The sequence below is a fragment of the Cynoglossus semilaevis genome, chromosome 14 (genome assembly GCF_000523025.1).
Source record: "Cynoglossus semilaevis isolate Cse_v1.0 chromosome 14, Cse_v1.0, whole genome shotgun sequence".
In the NCBI taxonomy this organism is placed as follows: domain Eukaryota; kingdom Metazoa; phylum Chordata; class Actinopteri; order Pleuronectiformes; family Cynoglossidae; genus Cynoglossus; species Cynoglossus semilaevis.
In genome coordinates this window covers 3,478,416-3,497,943 of record NC_024320.1, presented here as the reverse complement: position 1 = coordinate 3,497,943, position 19,528 = coordinate 3,478,416, and the positions used below count along the sequence as shown (strand labels likewise).

The window sequence follows — 19,528 nt, the reverse complement described above, 5'->3', positions numbered from 1 at the left end:
ATAAAAGAAAAACATTTAAATAAATTATAATTTAATAACAAAATTAAGTGTGACTTCTGTGAAAAAAAAAAGAAGTGCTCTGACTCATTTAGCCTGTTTAATGTAAATTCTGTCTAAATTTGGACCAGACATGTAAGACTTTCTTTCAAATTGGTATGGTGCCACCTAATGCAATTGAGCAGAACTGAATCCAGGATATATCTTAATTTTACTCCTGAAGCTATTTTTTTAATTTATTTAATCCAAAGTCACAGAATGATGATAGTTTTTCAAAGCCTTTATTTTACAGAAACCTCTGAAAGTTAAAACACAAATCATCAGTTCCAGTACAGTCTGTGAGTGTGTGTGTACCATAATGTCATAACTCAGCGTTGGCCACTAAGGCAGGACCATACTGTATTTATTCATGTTCATGGCATCCATGACTGTGCACACTAACCAAACGGATTCATTAAGATACAAGAATAACAGACCAGAGTGGATTATTATTCTAGCATTAACAAAAGAAGATAAGATAAGCAGAATGTTTACACAAAAAGAAATAGAAATATCACTAAAATAGCAGCAAAGAAGAGCACTGATAAATCCAACCTTTATATGATCCACATAAGAACAAGTAAAATCCCTCAATTTAAAGCTAACCTTTAATATAACAGTTTAAAAACACACACACGCGCACACTCACACACACAGGGATAAGATGATACCATAGACATACCAGTAGACTGATAAATAAAAGATAATGTTATCACTAGGAGACAATAGTGTCCTGTTAATTCCCTGAAACACAAACATTTACTCTGACATCACAACCACAGACAGATTGGCTACGGGCCACTGGGGGTCACCGCTAATACAACAGTGAGCTCTCTGTCTGGTCTTAAAAAGAAAAAAGAAACCTCCCATAAGTTCATTTTATCTCACTTCACGTCAGTTCATGTGAACTCTGATTGGTTCCTTCTCTACACGAAAAACTGAGCCACCAGGTTGGCCAATCCCAGCAGGATGAGGAAGCTGTGGAAGACAGCCGACGGCCAGCTGAGTGTCCCCTGTCGCTTCTTGGAGATCATGTGCACCAGAGCTGGAAAGATGAACACCAGAGCCAGGCCGCATGTAGCACCAGAGAACCTGTAGGGAGAGACAGAGGTGATTTAAAGTTATGTTACCCCTCTTCAATGATTCTTATGTTTACATTAACATATATTGCAGCAGTAATCTATAGTTGGCACCACTTTAACTTTAAGACAGTGCCTCCGTTAGGCACTGAGAGTCCGCATTAACTACACCGTGGGCGCCCTATGGTGACAACTAATAAATGATAAAATAAACGAAATGGAAAAGAAATCTTACTGTTTTGTCCCAATATTGTAGTCATTGAAAAACAAAAAACTGAATTGTGTTTCATTGTATTCATCTATTCACTAAAGTCCATACCGAAAATCAGCATTTTAATGGTGTGGACACAAAACCTGCTGGTCAACTGCTGCAATTTCTACAAACTGTAGCCTGCGTCTTAGTGTTTTTTTAAACTCACAGAAACATGGGTCCTGAGGGACCAATAATAGCAGATTTTCTTTTTTTTTCTTTTTTTTTAACAAAGATCAAACAAAAATGAACCAATCCCCAAAGTGATAAAAGTGCAGTGAGAACAGCTTTTTTTTTACCGTATGATCGATCCAATATTAGGGTAGAATTTGGCCATCAGGACCCCAGCTCCCACAATCACGATGTTCAGAGCCAGAATATGGAAGAAACTAAAGCAGCCAATGGAAATCCATTAGTAAACATATGAGAATCAAAGTTGATTTTTTTTCATAAATATTTTTATTCCCATCTGTAGAAGACATCTCACCTGGGGTAATTGTTACCAAAGACCTGACCCATGATTTGGACTCGCACCAAGTAGCCCAGCAGAGGGTAGACGGTGATCATCTGGAAGAGCAGGAAGGTGCGAGCCACGAACACCATCACGTCATTGCTGGGGTAGTTGTCTAGAAAGTTCTACAGGACAGGAAGTAGCACAGAGTTAAAGACCAGTCTAAAGTGTCCACAGTTTTGCCCAAGAGGGACAAAAGTCCACAGAGAAAATCAGTGATTATTTTATCATTGCCTTCTTTTCTCTTTATTGGAGCTTGTTAGAGAACTGGCTGATGCATTACTGCCACCATGTGATCAAAAGCTGCATTGTAACTGAGCTTCTCAATGATAACATAACTCTGGAGTCTTCAGTTGATAACCTACGCAATCTCACAGCCCTTGTGGCCCACTAATGTAAAACTGAAAGTTTTTTGTGGTCCTCTAGATGGCACCGGTGGTCCAAGTTTGAGCTGCGGCCCTAGTGTTAAAAATCGCTGCCCCAAAACTAGCCCTAACCTATGACAGTCCTACAATAGTGACAGTCAGAGAGGTCATGTGACCAAAGTGTTGCTCTTACCGGTTCAATGCAATCTTTCAAAAGAGGAGGTGACGGGAAGGAGGCAAAGATGAGAACTCCGACGTACAGGTATGTCAGCCCGACCAGAAGATAGGCTACGGAGAGGTCCCTCACCTGGAGACAAGAGGATACAATGCCATCCAATCAGAATCACTCCACCTTAAATGTTTACCTAAAAAATTAGATTCAAGTGTGCAGCTAGTGAACCGTGTTTGGGAGTTGGACCTACATTGTTCTCCTGGTTCTTGTTACTCTTCATTAACGTGATGATGCAGTTGTGGATGAAAAAGGCCAGAGTGAGGACGCCAGTGAGCTGAGGGAAGAGCAGCCTTAACTCTGAAATGATATGGTCAAAACTCAGTCACAAAGAAAGTGGAATCACACCGACAACTTTCAGCTCAGTGCTGAAGAGAACAAAACATCTATACCTGGAACAAAGAACGTGCTGGTGTCAAACCAGTGGAACTCCAGGTGGAAACCGAGGCGAACGGATTTGATGGTGACCAGAACGATGAGGTATATGACTGATATGGTTCCTGCGAGAACACCAACACACACACAAACATCAGCACGTTGGTTGAACTCCGACTTATCTTAATTAGAACTTCATTCTCTGAAAGTCAGAATCCATTGACTTTGACATGAAGATACAAGACCAAATCTATCTCACCCCATGGTGTAGGGGTGCAGTGTAGAATACGCATACAGACAAGAAAGGCTGACGCCATTAAATTCGTCAACTTCAAGCTCATACAAACACAAATCTTGTTTAAAATTGTGCTGATGATGAATATTTGTTACTTTTTAACACTGACTCAATGTTTTTAAATCGATAGTGAACCTTAGTTTTACTGTAGTACTCTAAGATGCACATGACGTTTGACACAACAACCACCTTACCCAGGAAGGTGAAGCGTGCAAAGAAGGAGGCCGAGCGGAAGCAGAGCAGCGGCAGCAGGAGGACGATGAGGTACAGTGGGATGGTGTTGGTTTTACTCCACCAGTGTCCAAAGGACGTGGAGTCAAGGGTTTCATTTCCAACACTGCTGATAAACAAAGGGCTCATGGTGATACTGCCGTTTCCTCCAGGTTCAATATTAGGATATGGACAAATGACTGGGGGGAAAGAAAATCCAACATCAACATCATCATCATCATCATCATTTTCATATTAATCTTCTTTACAATAATTATCTTTTTCATTATAATCATTATCATCATCAAGATTATTACCATTATAATGATCATCATTATTATTATTTTTATATTCATAATAATTTTGATCTTTTCACAATATATTTTCATTATTTTCATGATTATCATTATTGTCATTATCATCTGTCCATGTGTTTGTCATATCTTTCATTATAAAAACAGAACGGAACAGAAAGCCAAACTGAGACAGGTGGCGCCGGTCACTCACCTTTTTCTGAACCATTGGTTCCATACTCCAAGTCCGAGGTATTGACATTGTGGGCGTAGTCTGTCGACAAATACACAGGACCACAACGTCAGGAAACGGGCTGTTTCTGTACATTTTAGACTCATTTCTCATCCACTCAGCATAGACCACACATCAATCAACACCAACCGTCCTTCAATCTGAATGTGACTAAGACTATTTTCACAACTCAGACCTGAAACAGTATTTGTTGACATCATCTGTAGAAGGTTGTAATATTTAGTTTGTCTATGGATTTTCACTATGTCATCATTAATAAAAACAATATGAATTATATTATGACATTGAATTCAATTACATTTAAAGTTTTAATCTACTTAAAGCGTCAGCCTTCTTTCAAGCACAGGGGGCGCTGTCCGTTATACAAACAAACATTAAACTTGAGCATTTCTCTCAGGTCAGGAAATGCTCTACAGATGAAGACGACAGCAGCAGACTTTGGCCTTTAAAGCCTCGTCGGCTGCACGGTGTCAAGTCATGTGACGAACAAACATGAAAAAGTCGAGACTTTTAACAATCAACAACTGGAGAGTGTATGTGACCTTACTGTAGATAAACTGCCCTGTGTTGTACAGGAAGTTGGACATCAGGACCCAGTAAACAACCATGGCTCCTATGAGGGACACCATGGAGAAAACCAGACTGGACCACTGACCGAACTTCCCGAAGTAGTACCGACAGACATCCGGGAATTCCCAGTCAGACGTGTCCACGTAGGCTGTGCAGACAAAAAAAAAGTTTTTTTGTTTTGAGCTTTTGGTTCTTAAAATTTTTTTTTTTAAATAAATAAAAACAAATTTAGTAAAGGGATAAGCTTGTTTTGGTTGTCCCGTAATAAAGATTTAAAGGGATAAGAAAAAGTAAAAAAAAGCTCAAATAATATATTGTCATTCGTTCTCTGTCGGTGTTTTGACTCCTAAAAATATCTGCCTGCTCAGCAGGGGGCAGAGTTCACAGACAACAGTCACTTCCTCAGTGAGCTGTTACTTTCACAGTCGTCATTGTTCCAAGTAGACGACACAACAGAGTCTAATGAAAGGTCATGAGGTCGCAGGGAAAATCCATAGGTTTCTTTCTGCAGGAAAAAAAAAACAAAACAAATCAATGACCTTTGGAAAAACACGCAGGACGGACGGAGACGTCCACGTCCACGTCCTCGCACTAGTGGATCTCTGATCGTGGACGGTGAAGGAAAGAGATTACAGACGGTCACCGATGACGACACAAGACTTAGAAAGGACTTAGGTATGGATGAAGGTTCTGGAGACGTCTGAGAAGAACTTGGAGAACGAGAACACAGACTGGATGATGATCATCTGGTCTGATGACACAACACTAGAAACGTTTTAAAAGATGTTGCATGTGGTTCGATGGAGAGGGGGAAAAGGCAAAAAGAAAGATGTTGCATGTGGTTCGATGGAGATTGGGAAAAGGCAAAAAAAAACACAAGGACCATGGTCCCACCGGAGGAATATAGAAGGAGGAATAAAAGGATGTGGAGGTCATTGAGTACACCAGGACCTGGGAATCTCATGAAAGCCAAAGGAGGTCGATTCATTTTTTTTTTCTGTTAGAAAAGTGTAGTTTCTTTAAAAGAAAAAACTTTGCTTTAAAAGTGAACACTGATCCAAAACAGACTGTTTTGATCGAAGACGAACTCGAACAACAGATGAAGATTGTGCTTCCACTTCGGTCACCACAGTGCAGTGTACTCACGTATGGCCTTTGGTGACTTGAGGACGACGTAGCAACAGTAGAGCATCAGGAGACCGAGGAAGACGATGATGAGGATGCCCAGAGTAAACCCGGCCTAAAGACACAGAACATAGAAATTAGTCTGTGTTCCAACAAGGTGAAGTGAACAAGGTGGTAAACAACAATCACCTGCTTTATCCCCCAGGGTATGCTGAGGATTGACGTGCCCATCATCGTGTTCCATATGGCAAATCTGTGTGGAGACAGTAAAAACAGTGATGACACAAAGATGAAGAGGAGGGCGAAGGTGAAGGAGCGACGTCGTCAATACACACATGGTGACAATGCTGGGGTTCTTGGATGTGTCGTCACTTCCTTTGACCTTGAAGGCCATTCCCAGGGGGCTGTAGACATAGATCTCCTCTGGCCTGGGGATCACATGGTTCGGTGGACTCTGCAGACAAATAGGAGGAGATTAATTAATTTTTTGAGTCTGAGACACCTGAGAGTTACAGATCTGCTGCTGCTGCTGTGGACAGTGTGGAAACGACAAACCCAAAAAGTCAATAGAACCTGTGATTGGACAAGTCCATGAAATCTAAGAAACTCTGCAGAAACCAATGTATGCCTCAGGTTCTGTTCACGCCACGGTAGATAAGGACGATCGCAGATAATAATCTGGATGTTCAGCTGACAGTGGGCAGCAGCTGTTGGTCTACTGCCACCTTGTGCTGATCAGCTTGTTGCTCCGACAGAAACTGATCAAAGGATTTTAGACACTGACATCACAAAACATCATAACGTATGCATGTGTGTGTGTGTGTGTGTGTGTGTGTGTAGGTTCTCAGTCGTCCAGGTCATATCATCCTAGGAAGTTCAGACGAAGGTACCTGGTTTTCCTGACGACCTTTCACCTCTCAGTCCAAGAGTCTTCCTCAGTTCTAACTGACTGCTGGAGAAATCCTAGCGTTTAGCTTGTAGAGGTTACGGACAACGACGCCGTTACCATCTTTGTCTGCATACTTCCTGATCTACTGTTTCACTTCTGCATTTTTTACAGTTTTTTTTTTCTTGGTCGCACATAACGTGTGTTCTTTAAGGAAGTCTTCGCAGTTTAGCTGTGTCATTTCATGCGATATCATGCCATAGATGATATCGCAGGCCAGTCAAACTAATAAAAAAAAGAAAATCACCCCTTATGGCCTAGAACAGGTGTGGGCAAAGTTTTTGACTCGTGGGCCACAATTGGTCAAAGTTTGGTCAGAGTTTGACAGGGGGCCGGGTCAGGAGCAGATAGATGGAGCGTTTGTGTGAACTAAGATAAATGACATTAAAATCATGCATAAAGGCTAACAACGCTAAAATGCTTTTAGCTGTCTCTACGCCATCTACAGGGAAAATGTGGGCATTACAGGGAAAAGGCAGAAATATAATCACAATAAAATCCAATTTTTGTTTGGCGGGCCGGATTACAAAAATAAACGGGCCGCATCCGGCCTTAGTTTGCCCATGCCTGATCAAGAACCACCAGTGTGTGACCACTGAAGAGCCAGTCCAGTTGACCACTTCTAAAAGTTTGGGGATCACATTAAACCAGTGTTTTTCAACCTTGGGCTCACGACACCAAACGGGGTCAAATCAAATGTCTAGTAATTGATAAAAAAAAAATTACATTTTTTTTCAACTAATTATTTCTATTATTCTATAAATCCTTTTTAAAATTACGATTAAAACCACCAGACGCAATCTCAAACAGCTGTATTCTTTCTTTTTTAACATTCAACAATAACAACAAAAATGTCTCTGGGGTCGCCAGACATTTGTGAATGTCACAAGTCAAAAAAGGTTGGGGACCGCTGCATTAAACACCTGAATGTGGTCAGCAACAAACTGGAACTACTGTGTGACTTTGATGTCAAATTGACAATTATCTGTACGGACTTTAGTGTGTGTTTAATAAATTCATGTGGCTGACGTACCAGCAGTCGGTCAGAGGAGCCGGTCAGTCGACCGTAGTAATGGACCCTGCTGTTGAGGATGGCCGCCTCAGCAGAAACTCTCTCCTGCGGGTCATCGCCTATGATGTTCCTGGGCTCCACGTGGAAAGGTCTGGGAGACAGACAGAAGGACAGGTGACTTTGAGGTCAGGTCATAGAGTAAGAAGACAAAGGTGCATCATATCATCATATCATTTGAAATAATAAAAATCACAGTGTGTCCATGTCAAGAACTAAGCTGCCATTTGCACCACAGCCAGACTTTGGCTTAAAGAGTTACGTCCACGGCCCAAAGTCCTCATCAACCCAACCCACCATTGGATGGATTTTGTTTTATGTATAAGGTCAACAGTCTTTCAGCAAGCAAAAATCTGACACCATCAAAATCAGAATTGTTTCTCTCAACAAACATCTTTTCCAGGGACTAATTTTACCCAATGTGCAAAGGATGCTCATGTAAAAGTCAGGCAAAAAGGCTAAAATGCTTTTAGCCTTCTCTACGCCATCTACGGGGAAAATGTGGGCATTGCAGGGAAAAGGCAGAAATATAATCACAATAAAATCCAATTATTGTTTGGCAGCCGGACTACAAAAACGAACGGGCCGCTTTAATCTTAAAGATTAAAGATGAAAGATTAAAGGCTTCAAGGGTTGGAAGACAACTTTAGTGTTCACAGCAGTTGGCTCCTTTATGTAACTCAGAATGTAGCTCCACAGAGTCACTGGGTTTTAGCCATTACTCTACATCTGGACTGTGGCTTCTACAATCAGATTAAACAGAAATGCCTTTCAACACATGGGCAGAATGACGTAAAGTTTTATCCGAAAATTTCTCCATCCATCCACTCATCGCTGCTCTAAAACACAGTCGATGAACATGTTATTTACACAAACTGCGGGGGAAAAACATTTGTTTCAACAACTCCCAGCAGGTGACTGTACACTGATTAATACTGATGAGGACAATAACAACAAGAAAAAACTCTCCACAGCTTTATGAGGGTCAATTTTCTGGTATAATTTTGTACATTTTTTATTGACTTTTTCACAGTAATAATTCAACCTTGTGGATTAGTCAGAAACGCACATCTACATGCTCTTGTTTTGTCTTTCTGTTCCACAAGTATTGAGATTTTGTTTTGTACTTCCTTTTTAGGAATGTAGATTTATTGATTTGTTTATTAATCGTGATTAATTGAAATTCTTAAAACATAGAAAAGTTCTAATAGTGTGACAGCACTTTATTTCACTAAATAATGAAGCAGTGCTGTTCTTTAGCTCTGTGATCCGTTGGGCAAAATGTTTGAGGCGAATTACCTATAATAAACAGGCATTTGCTAAAAGAGCTCAATATCTGTCGTCACTGCTGCCAACATCAACACAGCTCTGAGAATGTGTGTGTGTGTGTGTGACATGAACATAAACTGAACGGTGTGTGTGTGTGTGTGGTGTGTGACATGAACATAAACTGAACACACACATCTTTTCAGTTGCTACTGTGAGCTCTTTCCTTCTGCCATTGATCGTGCAGATTCTGGGCTGCAGGACTAACAGCCTTGGTTGATTTTCAATGTCCAGCATTGGTCTTTATTTTGTCAGTCCTTCCATCGCACCCTGGTCTATGGTGTGACCTAAACGTGTTCATACACTCATACAGCTGAGCACGTGGATGTCACTTACTAGAAAGCTAGGAGGGCCCTGTGAAATACAATCAGAGACCGCTAATGTCCACTAATAAGACACGCACACACACAGGATTATGTCTTCACACTAGGCCCACTGAGTTCCAGGAAAAATTAATGATCTTAGTTTCACAGCCAGAGCAACAATCTCGGGTGATGTCAGTCAAGATGTGACACGTGTCACGATGAAAACGATTCCTAAAAAGTTTCTTTTACATATTTCTCGTAAACATTCCGACATATTTTCTTTACTTCACTGTTGTTACAATCTACACCAGATCTGGGCAATCTACTGCCTGTGGGCCAGATACAGCCCGGTGGGCTTTATAATCAGGTCTGCCAAACACTGGTACAACATATGGGAGCGACTGATTATCCTAAAAAGTTTCTTTTACATATTTCTGGTAAACATTCCGACTCATTCCGATATTTTCTTTACTTCACTACACCATCTACACCAGACCTGGGCAATCTACTGCCTGTGGGCAATTCCTTCTGTTTCATGCAGAGCAATGGATTGATTGTAATTTCGGTTATTGCCAGTAGATATTAGCAGACATCAAATGTGAATTTTTTTTTCTTTGAAGAATTAGGTTAAATGTTACACATGCGCATACACATTTTAATTATATTATTTCACCCAAATATTACCAATACTAAACCTCATTTTGGCCCGTGACCCCCACTCCCCCCGTGATCTAAACACATTGTGTAGAAATTATTTCAAATCCTTTAGAGAGAAACCTCCTGGTTTCTGGATACTTGGCACAGCTGTGATGCCAGAAAACATACAACTCTTTGAGTCGTGTGTATTGAACAGCCCTGCATGTGTCATGTGCAGCACGGACACAGTGCGAGTGAAAGTCCCACGTATTGATCAGTGCAGTGTTCGAGTGTTATTTACCTTTTAGCCTTGACATCCAGAGAGTCTGTGGAGCCTCTGTGTGACTGGCTCTCAGTTTGTTCTGAGCTCAGCAGAGGCCTGTTGTCGTCCTCCATGATGCCTCCAATTTGCAGCTACAGCTCTGCAGCAGCGCTCATCACCTGACAGTGTTGTAAAATGAAGGCAGATTCTGTCACGGGACGGGTCATAAAAACTGTTTACTGTTGTCGTGTAGCTGTGACTGCAGCTGAACACCTCCCTGACGTGGAAATGTGATTGTGTACTATCCAGATAACCAACAACACTCCATCCACCCCTGTACAGTGGAAATCAATCTGGATAATCTGTGTCTGCTGGATTATCAGCTGTCTGGGGACTGCACAAACTGTTGGCCGTGAGGACATCTGATTTAATAGGAAGTTGAGGTTTTATTGAAGGATGGGAGACTAACAGCTAATGAATTTGCTTCTCACTTTAAACATTGTTTAGACTGCAGAAAAATGTATGTCAGATAGAAAAAAAACCACAAAATGCTGAATCTACTTTCGGTTCTCAAAAACGTACAGGTCCTGGAAGTTTTCTTTCCTCATGGAACCCCCATAAATCCTCTAATCCAACTCACCTGCAGCTCCACTGACAGCCCACACAGACAGCAGGCAAAAATATCAATGAAGAAAACAATATTTCTTTACAGGAGCCAATTCTTGTGAAAGTATTTCAAAGGTCTGCGTCCAAAGCAGAAAACCACTGCATCTGCAAACTGTCTGGTGGCCCGCTCACACACACACGCATACACATGCACACACACACACACACACACACTTTTAGCCATTTAGTCATAGCTGAGACTGCAGTTTTCAGTCCATCCACACACTTAGGTCAACGTGTTTCCTTTCCACCTCCTTTTCCCACTTCCTTTCCTTCTTCACTGAGTAACACAGCTAAAAATACAAAATTACACTGCTAATGCTTTCATACAATGCTAACTACTTGTTACATTGCTAACTATTTGTTACATTGCTAACTACTTATTTTATTGCCAACTATTTGTTACACTGCTAAATAATTTGTTCCCCTGCTAACAAGTTTTCTTTCATTGCTAACTACTTGTTACACTTCCAACTACTTGTAATGCTGCTAACTACTGTTACATTACTAACTGCTGTGTTTAAGTGCTGACTAAGTTGTACTTTTTTTTTTACTTTGAACACATTCATTGTTATTTTAGCAGAAACAAAGTTCACGTAGAAACAAGATTACATTTAACGGCACACTTGACCAATTCAAAACAATTTTATCACAGCACCTAGTAAACAAACAACGTGTTATGCGTCGCTCTGTTTGACGTTGAATTGTTGAAAAGAAATAGAATTATTTCCTATTTAATACAAAAGACGGCACATGAAGCCCAGAAAAACATTAATATTTTGTACAAGCACAGACCATGGTATTCAATCTGCACCTACAGCACTATATAACACATATAGGTAGTACAAAGCGAGGGTTTGTTCATTCGTATACAGCAAGTGCTAGTGCTTATACACAACCGACCAAATAAACAACTACTTACAGGTTAGTAACAGTTGTGCTTTCAAATAGTAATTTGTTCACAACATGTATTTATTAAGTGTATTTCATGGCTAACTACCTTTTATACTAACTCGGGTAACAATACAGTCACAGTTTATGACTGTAAGTTGTAAGTTAAACATTTAACAAGTCAAACAGCTATAAACAACCAACTAGCTAACTAACAAACTAACTAACTAAGTAACTATATAAATACCTAACTAACTAAGTCGGAATTGCCAGTCACCGAATACATAATTTAAGCACCAAACTAACTCACTGGGTTAGATTAGACTTACCAACGACAGTTAACAAAAACAGTGAAGATGACCTAGTTACAAAGTTAACAAATTGTTACTCACATCAATGCCTATTACAAGTTGGACTATCCAAGCCACTTTGACTAGTTAAGTACAGGACTAACCGACTGATTTATTAACTAACTAACCCAGCTCGAGCCGTGAACTCACTTGATCACAGAGTCAGGATCGTCACCGCCGTCCTCAGCTCATCTCATTCCCACACGGTGATTTCAGTAGATATTTGTGAACTGACTCTGACGTGGAAACAAAAAAAAAGGAAAAACAAGTGTTTTTTTCCTAACAGTGGACTGAGGTGTGGATGAGGTTAATGTTCCCGGAACACCGACGGTGTCACTGAAGAGAAGACGATCTGATCAGAGTCACTTGTATCTTTCTGTGTGTGTGTGTGTCGGTGTTTGTGTGTGTATGTATTCGTGCTACGATATGAACTCATCATCCGTTTGCTCATTTCCTTTCTTTACGTGGTGAGTGTGTTTTGACTATTTGCTCTTCTTCTCCAGGTATCATGCGCACCCCGCATCACTGCCCTCTTACCTCTCTACCGCCCCCTTTGACATGGCGTGAACAAATATTGCCAGACACATCCTGCTTTGAACATTCTAGTAAATATCATTTAATACAGTAAATATTGACTGTACATTCCTTTATTTTGCCAGGTAATTTTAGGTAAACCCACACCATCTATGGCCCGAACTTGTGAAGTGAAGTTCAGAGCTGTAATATTAACTTCTTGCTGCACAGGTGTGCTCCAAAAGGTTTAGTGTGTGTAAAAATGAGCAGGATTCATTTGTTTTAATTTGTCTTTTTCACATATTCTTGTATCATCCTGTGTTGTTAGTCAGGGGCACTACTAGGGAACTGAAAGAAACCCATGAAATAACTTTTATTTGATATGCATATATATATATATATATATATAGTACCACATTACTACACATAGTCAATAACTTATTGTCATATTATTTCATGTCAGTATTATCATTTTATTGGGGGCCCCTCTGGACCTTTAATACCCCCTTATTTGGTGCCCCAGTTGTTAGTAGGTGTAATGACCAAAGAATTGGTCTTCACTTCTTATAAATAAAAATGGACTTAAATCCACTTTTCCTTTTTTTTGCAAACATCCATAGGTGTATATGTAGCACGTTGTTATTATTGGGACTAAGCATAACAAAACAGAGCAAACCAATTATTCTGTAAAACATTTAATGAAAAACATAAAAAGAACGGTGACCAGTACAGCCAATAAACACACGATATTTTCCAAATTCTTTTCCAGCGACAATCATCACAATTTCCCCAACGTTTACCACTTTGACTCCTCAAAGACGACATTGATCCTCCGTGTTTGCTACATGAGAAATTATTCCGACACATAAACATTTTAAGAAGTAAGAGTACAAAACGATGCCGATAGATTGTCTACAGAAAGTTTAGACCTTTGACACAAAGGCAGTGTAACTGTAAATAAACACTTACATTTTCTCACACATAGAAACCAACACCTCATCGCCGATTGCTTCAACAAATAGAGATACCGTTGCGCTCCTCTCCTTTAGGTTTAGCAGCAGAATTTTGTTTCTGAGGTCTGAGGCAAGAACTGATGATATTTACAGTTAGACGTGGCCCTTTGTGATCAAGTACAAGAACACCACCTGCTGTGCAGTCCACGCGTTGTCATCATGTTAGAAATGGTCAACTTGACAGTCTGCAGCAACCGTAACCACCTCCACCCTGCCCGCGTCTGTCTAAGTGGGCCAGAGGATGCAAACCGTACTGTAAGAACCAAAAAGGGAGCAATCTAAACGCCAACTAGTTCTGTACAGTATTAGCCCAGTTCAAACAAAGGCTCTAACCTTTTACTAAAAACAAAATGTAAGTGACATTGAGTCCATTCCTAAACACATACACACACGCCCCTTCCCAGCACTTCAATCTAGTTATTTATTTAGCCTAGTTCTGGACCTCCGACTGGTTGTTTGCTAAATGCTGAAGTGAGTAAGCAGGCACAAAGGCATTAAGAGCAACAACGAAGTGGTGGAGGACCAGTTGATGGAAGAAAGTGGATCGGTGGATCTCTGACAGAGAGAGACCTAACAGGATGAACTAAGAGCACATGGCCAGAAGATGGCAGTAATGCAACAAAAGGATAGCAACTGTTCAAAAATTCAGGTAGGGAAAACAACGTGGTGGAAACCAACATCATCTCAGCTGCTTTGGTCAGATCTTTTTCGTCCAAGAATGACTGTTAAGCTTCCCTTCCAACAGCAGAACCACATAATAGCTTGGCTGCTGCAGTGAGCAGCATGTGCAGGCAAAGAGGTATAGATAGTTTGCAACATCACTGTGGAAAATTAGAACCGCAGGACCATTTCTGCAGGCGCTGGAGAACAACGTAAAATGATATATGCCGCTCTTGAGATGCCCTCGGAGGCCTTTTAGCTTGCTTGCTAACAGCAACGTAATAAACAGATTACTGCTGCTGCACTAATATTAAAGTGAACTTAGAGTGCCCCCTGGTGGGTTATATGTTATCTGTCATGTACATGAGTTTTATTATTAATTTCTAAATTTATACATTGACCACAGTTTGGAAAGATTTTGTAAAAAGTGACAGCCCTGGTTTAAACCCGTGGCCAGTCTGCACCCACGGACCCAAATCAACCCAGGTAATTCCCAAACATACATCCTGGCTGGGTGTGTGTTCCAATAATTCAGGTTATAAAAAAAATAATCAAAGAAGTAAATGAACAACGGCTCAACCTTTCTGTGCAGAAATAAAAAATGCCACATCCCTCCGTATTCAACCCAATAAGTTACACCAAGCCTGACCAGCTGTATACATCAGAATCCCAGAATCATTTCTACAACGAAAAAGTTGGAATTTCCAAATCTCCAGCATCTTTGGGAAGCAGCGCTACTCAAGAACAGCTGTCCGACACAAATCTCCTCATCTTCTCTCTTTTCCATTTTGCAAGTTCCATTTTGCATGCATTCAGCTGGAGTCCGTAGAAGCACCTTTATATAATGTAACATAGCACCATTTTTTTCATAGTTTCCTATTGTACTGGGACCCAACGCCTTGCATGCATACACTCTAGAGTCAGTTTATCTTGGTTACCATTTCTAAACATAGCATCGTTTCAAACGTTACAAGGCAAGTAATGAATATTCATACAGTACTTTACATGTAGAAGATGAACTAATACAGTACACATTGAAGAAAGTGCTAGAGTACAAAACCTTCGTGTTTTTTTTTTTGTTTTGTTTTTTTTGTTTTAAATCTTAACTCTACAGGACTATAGGAGACACCAATGTATTACATTACATTTATCTAAATATACACCTTTTTCACATTGTCATTATTCACTTCAGTTCGGTTTTAAAATGATTACTGAACACTTAAATTGTCACATTTCCCACTCCAGGATTCAAAAAGTGGAAAAGGTGAACGACGAACCTGAACGTCTTCTTCAGTATGCAGACATTCACATCACTCTACCCTCACAAGCACAGATATACACGGACACTTGGTCAGGGTGAGCCCCGTCTCTCTTCTTTTGGATGATGCAAAATACTCATTGCACATGTCACCAGATGCAACGACTTAGCAAGAACCAGAACATTAACGTCCCTTTTATTATGTTTTTTTGTTTTGTTTTGTTTTTTTTTTTTGCTAAATAAAGCGTGTGAAATAAAATAAGCAGTCAGCACACATCTTTACAGTCTCACTGTAAAGGTGCTTTAAGGCGTCAGGGTTGGAAACATAGGATCTTCATTAGCAGTTCACTTTGTTTTGTCAGAGTCCAACATCCTGTAGCACTCATCCTGCAGCTCCCTATCTACGATCCAGTTCGAATGGGATTGAAAAATAGGGGCTTGCATCAGCACTAAGTCTACATGTTCCTTCGAGCGACAACTATAAACCTGTGAAATAATCGAAGTTCACAAAAAGGACACAGACGAGCAGCTGTGGTCAAGGTGGGGCAGATTGTACTGCTTCTCGTTGTGCTTTCATAGTTCTGTAATTGAGCTGTAATTGGTGTTTTGGGACACTAGACAGTGTTCAGCTGTCATCTTAAAAGGAGCAGTGCAGGTTTTTATAAGAGACACACTGATGAAGTCCTGTTTATTACTTTCAAGTTCCATGTTTTAGACCAAGGGATTAGCCTGATCGAGTCAGTGAGTGATCATTCCAGATCAGTATCTAAAATCAATGTGACCACAGCTGCTGCTCTCATCCTGCAAAGCTACAAATCTCTAGTACTTACAGTTAAGGTGATGTTTAAGTCCATAGAGGGGCAGAGGTGTCAAATTTAAACTGAATCATTTTAAAAGTGTCATTTTTTAATATGATTTTGGTTTCACTTATGTCAGCCATCCACATAATATGTATTCCATTGGGTTTATCGTTGAATTAATTGTGGAGAGAAAAAACATGATTTGCGTATTTTTGGCACAAATATACAGTATGGACTAAATGAAGAGAGTGCATTTGTCCAAACAACTCAAACTGCTGTATTTTAACATTGAGGTTAACGCAGGGGTGTCAAACTAATTTTGGTTCAGGTGCCATATTCAGCCTGATTAAATGTTTGGGGGGCGGGACCAGTACAACCATAACATCATTACCTATAAACAACAATAGGTCCACTGAGCCCCCTTTGTTAGATAAGAATATATTCATATTGATGAATTACAATTTGACAAAACATCACAAAGGTGAAGTGTTTGTCCATTTTTTTCACTTTTAAAACTCATCAAACGGGCCGGATTAAACCCCCTAGTGGGACTGTTTTGGCCCTGGGGCCACATGTTTGACAACACTTGGTTAAAGTGATAGCACCTGATGTGACAATGCACACAAATGCACACACACAAAAAGAGTACAATTAAAAAATTTTTTGAACAGCTGTGGCGCACATACGTCCAATAACATTAGCCTCCATCTTTATTACACTCTCGGTAAACATCAATGTTGTACGATGCTAATGAGAGACTAGGGTTGGCCCAGCCATTAAATATTAAATATATTTAATTATATGTGTTACAGTATACAAGGGAAAGCCAAACCACTTCTAACACAGATCTTTAAGGTTGTCTGAAGGTGAACACTAGAACCTGTTCAGACTGGTCTCTGTGTCTCCAACAGCTTTGACAAGATTCATAATTATATCTTTGTCAAGTGTTGAGCTGTGTTACCTTTGATTGGACTGGGTTTTCTTAAAAATTTTATTTAACTACCAAGTTATTTTGAAAAATCAGAGCCAACTTCCTCCACAATTCTCTGATGGAAACACAACTCCAACAGTGTTAAGACTTAAATGGAGGATCAGCAGAAAAAAAGAAAAAAGTTTGTCTTGGAATTTTTTGACTCCCCTTGTATATTTGCTGTATATACCTCTGTGTATATAACTGAAGATGTACTTGTATTTATTTTAAGTCATTGATAATTTCGAGTTTCAAGAAATCGTATTCACCACGCTATCTAGAGTAAGAACGTGCGAAGTGCAGCTCAAATCTATGATTGTCAATTCACGCTGCGATGGCGTGTCGACACTGGTTGTCGTATGTTGACTGATGACAAAGCAGCGGAACAAAACAGTGCAGTAAATCACTAAAGTGCCGTTTTGGAAATGTATTTGGGATTAAAATATAGTTTTAATATTTGAGATAATAAACGATGACCACGAGTCACCAATGCTAAACGTGTAAAACGCAGAACGTGTGATATACGACTATACTAACGCTCTACGTTAAAAGGAATTTGTGCTTTGTACTATACATGTAAAACGCAGAACGTGTGATATACGAGGAATTTGTGCTTTGTACTATACTTCTCTTTTAAGTGTTCTTTTAATTTGTTATGAAAATAAAATGACATATTTCCGGTTCTATTGCAGCCAGAACAGTAAACAAATCTATGGCCTCCCTTCTGGACTTTTTTTCACCTTCATTGGTCAGCTCCATTTAGTTTATTCTGAACAATGAGATGTTGAGTCTCTACTCACTGTATTGCAATGCTATTTGTTTCCGACGTCAAGTGCTGACACCATAAACACGGTTTCCTAACGCTGAAACGCTACACCTTTGTTTCCAATATTTTTTACGGAGGTTAACAGAACTTTACGAAAATTATGGTTTTTCATATGATTCAAGTATCAGACGTTTTAAAGGCTAAGCTAACGTTAGGGATGACGACACAGACGAGACGTAGAGGAGGCACATTCAATGACCCTTGTGAAAAATGTAGTCTTACGATGGAAATTAAAATGGCAATTCTTCAAAATGGTCGTCCACTGTACGTCAACCCTCGAGGGAATTTCACCACGGGGAATAATTTCACCGATGGATTTTGCCCGTTTTTTTATTTTTGTTTTTTTACCAAACGTGAAAGGAAGGGCCTTGATTCTATTCCTTGGACGGACAAGGACGCAGGTTTGGAACTTGTTCTTGTATAATTTCAAAAACTCAGTTTGCTTTAAATTACATTATTTGAAGCTAAGGACTTCTAGTTGGACGACAGGTATGACCGATAGATTTGGCTCTAGACCAGAGTAAGGAAGTGGAAACAAAGAAGCTGAATACAGCCTGTTAAATCCAATTTAAAAATAAATCAGTTGACAAAGGCACAGCAGTGGATTATATGACGTAAACTTTGATATCAATATTTGACATGGAGCCTGTCAAATGACGGATTTTAAAGCTTCAAAACTAACTTAGGTTTTTCAACCAGAAAACGTTGCCCATTTTCCATTTTTCTTTTAATATTTGGTCCACGGTGGAGGCATCTTTATTTTCGGCTATTTTCAACGGGCTCTTCAGTCTTCCTTTTTTAAATGATTATTATTTATGGCACATTTAACACTTAAGCTGCAATGAAGGGGGGCGAAGGAAAGTGAAGGCTAACAATGCAGCGCTTAATCTCAACATACGGTACTTCTCTTTGAAGAATTCCACCTTACATTATTTTAATAAGTTGTCACGTCCGCATGTCGCTGCGGTTGATACGCACTAGAGGGTGCTCAACCTGCCCTACACAAAACAATTGTAATTTTTAAAATAAATCCATATATCTTTATTATGTCTTCAAAATGTATTTATATATTTTTTCAACGCCTACATCTTCAGAGCATTTGTTCTTGTACTGAGATGGTCCTTGTGTTTGGGTTAAAACACAAAAACGTGTATACTTGGCATTTTTTATTATACTGTATATCTTTGAAACGTTAATATATTGTAAAAATGGCTTCGTGAGTAGCCATAACTTTCTGTATTTTTATTTTGAGAGTAAACAGAAGTGTGTTTGTGTACTTGTATTTATCTTTGCGGGGACCTCCATTTGGATTAATTGGAATGAAGGTGTTTCTGATGAATGAGTGTCTTTGTATTTGTTGTGACCATAACACAAACAGATTTTAACCACTACACATTTTGCGTTTTGTGTTCTGGTCCGATCAATATAAAATGTGTTTGTTTTTTT

At 39.7% G+C, this 19,528-nt stretch overlaps 1 protein-coding gene across 3 annotated transcripts; it reads right to left on the bottom strand.

The window, feature by feature from the left end:
- Positions 1–261: 261 nt before the first annotated feature.
- On the bottom strand, positions 262–12,541 carry slc38a9 (solute carrier family 38 member 9). 3 transcript variants are annotated; one of them, XM_008324467.3, is made up of 15 exons: positions 12,193–12,541; positions 10,175–10,314; positions 7,571–7,700; positions 5,927–6,045; positions 5,781–5,844; positions 5,613–5,706; positions 4,444–4,614; positions 3,858–3,917; positions 3,335–3,550; positions 2,863–2,970; positions 2,664–2,770; positions 2,435–2,548; positions 1,853–2,001; positions 1,665–1,754; positions 262–1,128 (listed from the first exon to the last, which is right to left on the bottom strand). In XM_008324467.3, exons 2-15 carry the CDS (start codon positions 10,267–10,269, stop codon positions 963–965), a joined length of 1,683 nt encoding a protein of 560 aa, XP_008322689.1. In that variant the 5' UTR covers positions 10,270–10,314; positions 12,193–12,541; the 3' UTR covers positions 262–962. The 3 variants fall into 3 exon arrangements, with proteins under 3 accessions (XP_008322689.1, XP_024918364.1, XP_024918365.1); XM_025062596.1 differs by lacking the exon at positions 12,193–12,541 and adding an exon at positions 12,085–12,105; XM_025062597.1 differs by lacking the exons at positions 7,571–7,700; positions 10,175–10,314; positions 12,193–12,541 and adding an exon at positions 6,482–6,924.
- Positions 12,542–19,528: the final 6,987 nt, after the last annotated feature.